Raw genomic sequence first — 9,230 nt, 5'->3', positions numbered from 1 at the left:
CATTGCCAAAAGTCCCACTCTCTCTTGCCTCTACAATCTCCCCTTTTATTGACTTCCAGTCCCCAGATCCTCCTTTTCCTGGTTGTCCTGCAAAAGGAGTATGTCACAATGTGTACACGTTGGGAGCAGGACTCTCACCCACTAGAAAAGGAATATGAAATTGAATCACGTACAGAAATTGGGGTTGGGAGTAAAGGAAGAATCATTCTGCTATTCTTTACTTGCCTCAGCATTTCAAGTTTTAGAAAAAAATGTTTCCCCTAATTCTGAGGTATTTGAGGCATAAACATATATTCCATTTTCATATGTTGAAAAGAGAATCCAGTGATTTAAAAGTTCAGAAGAGGGTCTTTCTCCTGGGACAGCAGCAGTTTAAATAAGAGGTACAGTCAGTGTCTTCTGCCTTGAAGCTATGGGTGGGTTATTGGAAGGAAAGATAGAAAATGTCATAGAGAAAGGGGTTTATTGTCCCAGGAGAATATCCTCAGCTCAGAAAATAGTGGTTCCCACCCCAAATCACAGCCATGGGGTGAAATAGATGATGATGGGTCAGGAGGAAGGGGTCGTGCAGAAATCTTGGAGTTAGAGAATCCTGTATGATTAAAGTGTGGACACCTGACCCTACATCTCAGCCTTTTGACCATCCACCTGGTTGCTTTTAGGCACTCTCGGAACCAGCCTGGTGCCCAGATTTGTGGCAACTTGTGACCTAAAATGACACTATTATATTAGTGGAGAAAAATTACCCAGGCGGATATTGATGCTCCTGTCATCTTGGTTTCAAGGAGTCTCCCTTTCTAGGTCCAGCATTTGGGTGAATTTGGAAGCATCCCTCTTGTGGAGCCTCAGGGACAGGTGTGTGTTTGGGGACAACGGTTCCTCTGAACTGAACTGTTTTCTGAATCTTTAATCTTCAGTGTCCCATTTTTGCCTGGTTAATAATAAGGTGAAACACATGTTTCAACTAAGAATGTCCCTCTGGCCCCAGGTTGTTTCCAGCTACAGAGACATAGGCTGAGGGGCCACCAAAACTTTGGACTAGATGACTTTTATACTTCCCCCATGACCTTGCCAGACCAGCGCCATGACATTTGGGGAAACCTGGCAAGTGGAGGTGAAGCTCACAGCTGTGTCACCACCAGGGCCTGATGGGGACAGATGGGGTTGGAGGGGTGGATGTTGGAGAGAGTGGAGCTAAGCTGGGTGGAAAGAGCTGTTGAGAAAGGGTGACTGAGTCTGGGGCTGAATCTCTCCCCACATGCCGAGTGTAGACCTGAATGCCTGTGTTTAGAGGGGCAAAGAAAACTGGACACCAACATTTAGCTTCTGTATCAATGGACTTCATTGTTTGAATATTTGCAACTATTACTCCATTTACAAATTTTGATTTCTTACAAAATTCTGCATTCCATATGGCTAGATCAATTCATTCTCCATTTTATGCCACGTGTTTATAAGTTGGTGTTTCCCCCAAATCACAAGTTGCCTAATTGTGTGTTGAAGGATTCTTTTAGAGGCTCTCCCTGCTGCTCCTACATACTGATTTATTTCTGACATGAAATTGATCTCTAGTTCCATTCTGGTTTAAGGTTGCTACAGCCTCCACGTGAGTATTTTATGTTGACCAGGAAATAAGTGACCGCTGAAGACGCCCCTTCCTTCAGGACACTGAGGGGGTTTTGTGCAGTCTGGATCCTCACATGTGCCGGAGGGGTCGCTCTGTGAGTGAAGTATTTCTCAGGGTTTACACTTCTTCAGGCTGAATTATTTACAAGTACGCGTCGATGCTCCTCGGCTTGCTTTGGTATTTCACAATTGTCACCTTTAGTGTTTCCTCTTCCACTGAGTTTCTCACGCTCATGAGTCCTGGCGCTTGGCTGAATGCTCCTGCAGAGAGATTACAGGCCTCCTGGTTCCCCATGTGCAGTCTGCTCATGCTTAACAGTAAGTGTCAAAGAGGAACTAGGGGCTCTCCTCTGCTCAAGTCGCCTGGGTTCTTCAGGGTCGAGAGCTGGTGCTGCAGACACCTGCGCTGCGTTCACCGTCACTCGTGGGCACGCGGAGCCGCTGCCACGCGCACATGCCTGTCCTGACTGAGGGGGCCGATGCCTGAGCGCGTCCGCGTGGGTCACAGGCAGGGCCTTGAACGGGCGTGCCCTTCGGGGTGTCGCAGCGCTACCTCCCCGCTCGCTCGCATTCGCAACGCGCTGTCCTCCCGGCGCGCCGTCTCCCGAGCGCCGCCCTGGCGGCCCCTCCGGTGCTGGGTCCCCGCGTGCCGCCGGAGGGACGAGCTGTGGCGGAAGCAGCGCCCGCAGCGCGGGCACCGGTGCGGCCGCTCCCCGGTGTGGGTCCGCTCGTGCCGCCTCAGGTTGGCCAGCTGGCTGAAGGCGCTGCCGCAGCGCGGGCACTGGAACGGCTTCTCGCCCGTGTGGGCCCTTCTGTGCCGGGCCAGCCCGGAGCTCTGGCCGAAGGCCTTCCCGCACACCGGGCAGGCGTGCGGCCGCTCCCCGGTGTGCGTCCGCCTGTGCTGGCTCAGGCCCGAGCTCTGGCCGAAGGCCTTGCCGCACTGAGGACACGCGAACCGCTTCTCCGCACGGTGAACGCCCTCGTGCTTTCTCAGGTAGGAGAGCTGATTGAAAGTCTTCTCGCACGCGCGGCACTCGTATGGCTTTCCCCCTGAGTGGGTTTTCTCATGCTGTTTCAGGTAGGAGCTTTGACCGAAGGCTTTCCCGCACAGCTGGCATTGGTATGGCTTCTCTCCAGTGTGGGTTCGATTGTGCTTTCTAAGGTCGGAGCTTTGCAAAAAGCCACTTCCACACAGATGACATTTATATGGTTTCTCTCCAGTGTGAGTCATCTCGTGTCGTCTGAGGCTAAAGCAATTATTAAAGACTTTCCCACACAGAGGACATTCACGTAATTTTCCTCTGGTGGGAGTGTGATCCTGTTCATTACCGAGTGACCCTTCGCTAAGAGATGTTCTAGACTGTTTGCTGATGTAATGTTTCCTTCTTAAGTGAATTGATAAATGTTGATTTGAAGGAGACCTGTCAGTACATCCATCACTCAAATCAGTAGAGTCAACGGGGTCCACTTGGGTGTGAGAAACCTGCTTTGGGGGAGAAGATGAAAGGCTGTTAATGGTTGGCCCACATCCTGGTGTGTGTTCCTCTCTCTACATGTGAGCCCTCGGGTGTCGGTCAGTAACAGTCTCCTCTGAACATATTTCCAGCGTTAGCTGCCTGCACGTGTTGTGTTACCCCCCTGCAGGCACAAACACCTTCTCTTTTATAGTACCCCAGCCCCAGCGATCTCAGATTAATTTCGAAGACTTCAGTTTTTGTTAAAGACTAAGTGATAAGCAGTGTTTATGCAGTTGACTTTTTATTTTTTAGATCTCAGGTGATTGTTTTGAGCTCATATTAGTTTATTAACTGACTTCAAGCCATCTGAGATACGCCCAGAGAGAGCTGAATCTCAAATTACATGGAGACAGGTGTGCTCAGGTGCTAACTTATCTCATTGCCAGGTCTTTCGTGTGGATGCCTGGTGCTCACACCCATGACACTTACCGTTGACGTGGTAGGGGATATGCTCCTCATGGTGATTTGTTGCATGAATATCATTTCTGGTTGTCTAAGGGGACTTTCACTACCTAAGAAATTGAAAAAAAATTAGGTAGTTAGAATCCCTTTAGTGGAATAAAAATGTAGTCCAATACCCAGTTCCCTGTGAGTATGACTCAAAAATCGGTACTTGGATGGGGATGTTGTGTCAAGTAAAAAATACTCAAGGAAGCAGAAACATTTAAAGATCATTGTCTAGAGGGAAAAATCAGGAATAAAATATAAAAATGTAATGTGGTGAAGAGATACTAGGTCAGCAAGTGGCGGGAAAACGCTTAAATGGTAGGATCAGGACAAGAATCAGCTCCGTCAAAGAGTGGGTGCACACACACAGCACACAAGCTGTGGCTGATGTAGGCAGAGTGAAGACAGCATGCGGAACCCTCCCCGGGCCTCACTGACATGCTGGGCTGTGTCACTCACTTCGCAGACGCTCATTCGGCATTTCCAAGGGCTTGGCCCGCCCACGGCCAGAACCTCTCTGCGTGGAAGCAAGGCCCCTGATGCTTACCTGGACCCCGGCCTTGGGGACGTCCTTCTCCTTCCCTCCACAGCTCTTTCCCTTGCTCCAGCTGGAGAATCACATCCGATTTGGAGATCTGATACCCTGTTTGTTGAAAAAAAAATGTGTGGATATTTAGTCTGTGCTCATTAACCTTCCCTGTCCTCAAGTCCAGGGTTGGGTAATGGGACAGATAAAGACATAACTGGAGGTTGTTGCACCACAGACAACAACATCACCAACACAAGGAACAGTGAAGATGCCTCATCAGACCAGGAGGAAACCCAGTGCAGCAGCAGAGACAGCGAGGACCTGGAGAGGCTGAGGCCTCTGCCCAAGTTCAGAGACAGAGTACAGCATCCTCAGTCTTTTCCAAAAGGGGAGATGAGAAGGGTCTACAGTGGGCTGAGTGTTATTTTTAAAAAATCACTAAGTCTCATGTGAATAATCAAGTTACACAGTTTATACCACTTTGCTCTCAAGCCTTCCCGCAGTGACTAGAACAGAAGAATTACTTTAAAATGTTTGATCCATTTGTTTATGCATTAAAATATCCGTTGAATCCCCAGTTCTGAGTGTTGGGACTGAGCAGCAGCAAAGCTACGAAGTGTGGCTGCCATTCCCTTTAGTGTGGCAACCAGAAGCACAACAGAAAGAGACACCTGCCTTTTATGTAGTGATGACGATTATCAAAGAATCAGGAAGCAGTTGGAATGGGACACAGGGAAGCTGTTCTAAATACTGGTTGAGTGAGTGAGTGAATGGAAAGGACACGTCCACACGGACACACGTGCTGCCAGGCTCACCTACGGAGACCAGGTGGTGGATGTTTTCCAGCATCACATCTCTGAACAGCTTTTTCTGGGATGTGTCCAGCAGGGCCCACTCTTCCTGGGTGAAGTCGAGCACCACGTCCCCAAAGGTGACTGTTTCCTAAAACGTCAGGGATACCTGGTTTACACAGAGCAGTTCTACCAATGTCCGGAGTGGGAGTGCTGGGATGACGGGGTGAAGGGGGCTGGCGTATAAAAGATCATTCCATGTGCGAGTTTCCCCTCAGTTCTCCGTCAGTGCCGAGCTGGTATCTGCCTTCCACATACATTCACAGACACCTACACACTGTGACTTTATAAATCTTTGTTTTATAGAAATATCGCATGAGGTGTGTTTTAATACAACATAGAAGTTTTTCAATAACCTAGTAATTAGGACTTCCAGATAGGTGATTGTAAAATATTCACTTGAAAAATCATAACTAAGTCTTTCTTCCCCATTGATTTTAAGTAACTCTACAGATTCATAATGAGACAAACAATAACCATGGTGTGCTACTTAAAACATGAGAGCTGTTTAAATTATTTCCCTATAGGAATCTTTGGTTCCAAATATGAGCTGATTTAGTAACTTGTAATGAGTATTGGAGCATCCAATGTATGATTGTATGAAGTGTTTCCTGTCTAGCAAACCTAAGTAAAATATAGTATATGCATTATGCTACTGATCATAAAAACGTCCGAGAACCATGAATGAACTCCGCTCATCTTCAGAACAGAACAAGCTTCATACAGAGCATGGCACCAGTAGGTGTCCTCTGTCTTAGTGCTGCAGGACTCAGGGGTTCATGGCAGACTCTGGGGGCAGGTGGTTCCGAGCACAAGGCCGGGAGCCCCTGGGTGGCTGAGCTGAAGGGCCGTCCTCGCCTGACCTCCCGTGGTGCCAGGACCCCCGTTCCCAACATTCTAGTGCGTCTAGACTCTAGTTATCACCGTGTCCCTTGTAATCTCATCTTGCCTCCATTGGAGGATAAAAGAAGCCTAGTTATTGGTTTCGTTTTTATCCACTAAAAAAAATTTATACAAGAGCCTAAGTTTCCTCTACTTACTATAGTCTTTCTCCTTTCCACACAAAAATAAAATAAAATAAAATAAAAGCACAAGAAAAACCCCCCACTTCCATCACATTCCTCCAGTTATCAAATAGGAATAAAAGGTTAATTAGTAAGAAGTAAACTGTGTATGGAGGGAAAGACTGCTAATGATGATTTTAGTGACATCTTCCCAAAATTTTCAGTCGTGCAGGTATACGCTAATAACTGTGAGAGGTTTCAAGCTGGGAAAGAATAAACCTGCGCCCTGTTCCTCTCGGCACGGAACAGTGCACACCGGGGGGTGTAACGGGGAGCGGTCATCCTCAGGCTGTGCCGTCGGAGTCCGGGGACCGCGACGTTCTGCCCCTCACTCCTCTCCACCGCTGGCAGTCACCAGCCCCTGATCCCATTACATTCAAAACCAGTCAACAAGTTAATCTTTTGCCAGTCAGGCCATGGGCTGGATGAGTTAAAAGCAGTTTTCTTACCTCTTCTGTAGATACGCAAGGTTGACACAGATACCCTAAATTGGCTAAATGTTAGGAAAGAGACATTCACTCATGAGGTGCTGACTCGTGTTAATTATCCCAGAGTCCTGGGCGACTATATTGGAGCTCTGATGCCTGAACACTGCCTGATTGCACTTGGAACATACATGCCAATTTGAAAAATTGGCCCATCCAGTGGGCCTCGGGGTGTGATTTCCCGAGAAAGGCGCTCGCTACTCACCAGTGGCTGCATTGTCAACTGTTTCCAGGAGTCGTTCTCTGGGTCACTCACAGCCAATCGAACCACCAAGCTGTCAAATCTGATGATGAAGAACAGTTATGAGACTCAGCCTCTTTTGCAGCTCAGACCCACCTGAAGCCCCAGACCTTCACCTGGGTGGGACCCCCACCCAACAAACAGAAACAAGGGGTGCATCCTAAGAATAACACACAGTCTCTCCTCCCCCAGAGTCACATGTGAGACAGCTGAGGCTGTGGTTACTCATGCAGAAACTCAACGTACAGACACCTTACAAGTAAGAAGGTGCGAGGCATCCACTTTTGTTTGTTAATTCTCCTGTGGCATCCAGAATTATTCAGTGTCCTCCCTAATTCAAAACCTAGGGAAACTTGACTCATGGCACATGCAGTTTTTGGTTCTCTCCGGTGGGTAATCACTGTGGAATTCCTCAGATCACTTCTGCCTTAGGAAACCAACAGTGGTTCTCCAACACCCCTGGCAGCCTTCTGGAACCTCACTCCCTTCCAGCTCTCCCTCAACCCTGACTTTTAGGGATGTCTCCCGTGGACTTGGAAGTCAATCTACTAAGAATCTATCTTATGATGTAGTTAATTCAAGGACTTGTTCCGTGTGGAGGAGCCATGGCTCCCGTCCCGCCAGTCTAGTCCCTAGCATCCCTGCACCAGAAAGGAGCAGAAGTACGAGTCACGGTGTCACTGCCACGGGCTGTCTCTACCCTCCAGGCCAAGGATGCTCAGCAACAGGGACTGTCTGAGGTTTAAGAGGAAATTGGTTTATTTACAAATTTCCAATTACATGCAGAGGTTCCAAAGACTTGAGCATATGACAAAGTTACACATCTAGGATAAGGAACAAATAGTATTTAATTTTGCTTGGTTGGTGTCCTGTGCTCAAATTCTTTTTGCATAACAAAGATTCCCTAGGGTTTACTGTAATGTGACCTCAAACATTAATAATCAGGAGCTCCCTTTTATTACAGCCTCTTTCCTCTTGCATGTTCACAAAATGACTCCTTGTACCCATTCTCTAACGCATGGGAGCTTCTAGTGTATCGACCCCACTTTCCAAACATCGTAATGTCTCTTCATTTTTATCACTCAGTTTTAGGGGAAACCTCTATATAGCGGCAGTCAGTCCCCTCGCTGCATCCCATCTGTCTTGAAATAGAAATCCCCTCTGACTATGTTTGCTCACGAGTCCCTGCTCTCCTGTCCTCTCCTCACAATCAAACTGATCGTGTAGTTACCAGCTTCAATTAGGAGGGAGCCCTAGATTAATGCAAGAATCTGCTAACCTGTGAAGAGCCTGGGAAAATTCACAACGCCTAAGGAAACACTCGAGGAAACAGTTCAACGATTGGGTTATCTAGAGCCTTTGGGAAAATCCAAAGGGGAAGGACTGTCCAGGAAAACTGATCAAAAGTTGGCTACGGAATACCTTTGGTTTTGACATCAAGGCAAATTTCAGAGTCAGATGAAGCATTCTGTTTTCCCCTTAGAATCTTTTTTCTATTGAAAATAGGACCATGTAAACCCCTACTTGGTATCCAGGGAACCCCAGGCCTAGGCAGAAGGGCAGCCCTGGAAGTAGGAAGAAGACGGAAGCTTGGCAGCCCTGTGCTACGTCCATCTTTCAAGTCACAGGCACCAGAGGAGGTTAATGTATATCGCTGTTTGGGAAGAATTAAAATAAACCTCAAGAGGTTTATTGTATCTTGAGATAATTATTTTAAAATAAATATCACAAGACACCTAAGAAATAAAATGAAGAACATCACTTGATGAAACCCCTAAGAGGAAATTAATTCGGAGAAGCAGAAAAGGAAGTATTTACAAACACAGCGATAAAAGCAGAAGTGGTAGATCAACGTGCTGGTAGCACTTTCCTAGTTGAAGGACAGGCTCTGTATCTGCATCGTACGAGGCAGTAACTGCCACACACAGGTGGTGACAGAACACTGGAAATTTCGACAGCACCCCCCAGAATGTGAAGTTTAGTTATTTAACTGCATTCATTTACATTTTATAGCCACAGGAGACTGCTAGTTACTGTATTGAACAGCACAAGTTTAGGATCTTAGGTTAGGCAGTTAAAATAAATAGATATGTTCAAGCCAGCAGCATTGGAACTGAAGAACAGGGGCTTGAACAGTGAATCCGAGAAGAGGAGATGGGGAAACACTGACACGATGTAACTCAGAGGCCACAAGGAGCTGCTTTGACAGGACCAGGGTCTAAGACAGATAGGACTTGGAACATTTTCACAGAATGAAGACAGCTCCCAGCTCCCAGTCTGAAGAACTCACCAGAACCCAAAATTGGAGGAGCCGGTGAAGCCAAATAGATTCTGAGGCAAGTTCCACAGCAAGCAGCAGCTAATTTCTTGTCCTCCAATGTCCCAGACTGTCCAGTTTCTTCTTCTCGGGGCCAATGCATTGCATGTCTGTTTGAACTCCCTTTATACCTGGGAGACGGTTTATAATCCA

General features: G+C 47.3%; 1 protein-coding gene across 1 annotated transcript; it reads right to left on the bottom strand.

Moving 5' to 3' along the window:
• Positions 1 to 2,128: 2,128 nt before the first annotated feature.
• Positions 2,129 to 6,797, bottom strand: LOC116149250 (zinc finger protein 705F). The gene is made up of 5 exons (XM_064477368.1): positions 6,725 to 6,797; positions 4,935 to 5,061; positions 4,138 to 4,233; positions 3,573 to 3,655; positions 2,129 to 3,109 (listed from the first exon to the last, which is right to left on the bottom strand). Exons 1-5 carry the CDS (start codon positions 6,734 to 6,736, stop codon positions 2,129 to 2,131), a joined length of 1,299 nt encoding a protein of 432 aa, XP_064333438.1. The 5' UTR covers positions 6,737 to 6,797.
• Positions 6,798 to 9,230: the final 2,433 nt, after the last annotated feature.

The sequence above is a fragment of the Camelus dromedarius genome, chromosome 22 (genome assembly GCF_036321535.1).
Source record: "Camelus dromedarius isolate mCamDro1 chromosome 22, mCamDro1.pat, whole genome shotgun sequence".
In the NCBI taxonomy this organism is placed as follows: Eukaryota; Metazoa; Chordata; class Mammalia; order Artiodactyla; family Camelidae; genus Camelus; species Camelus dromedarius.
This window is presented reverse-complemented; position numbering and strand designations above follow the sequence as displayed.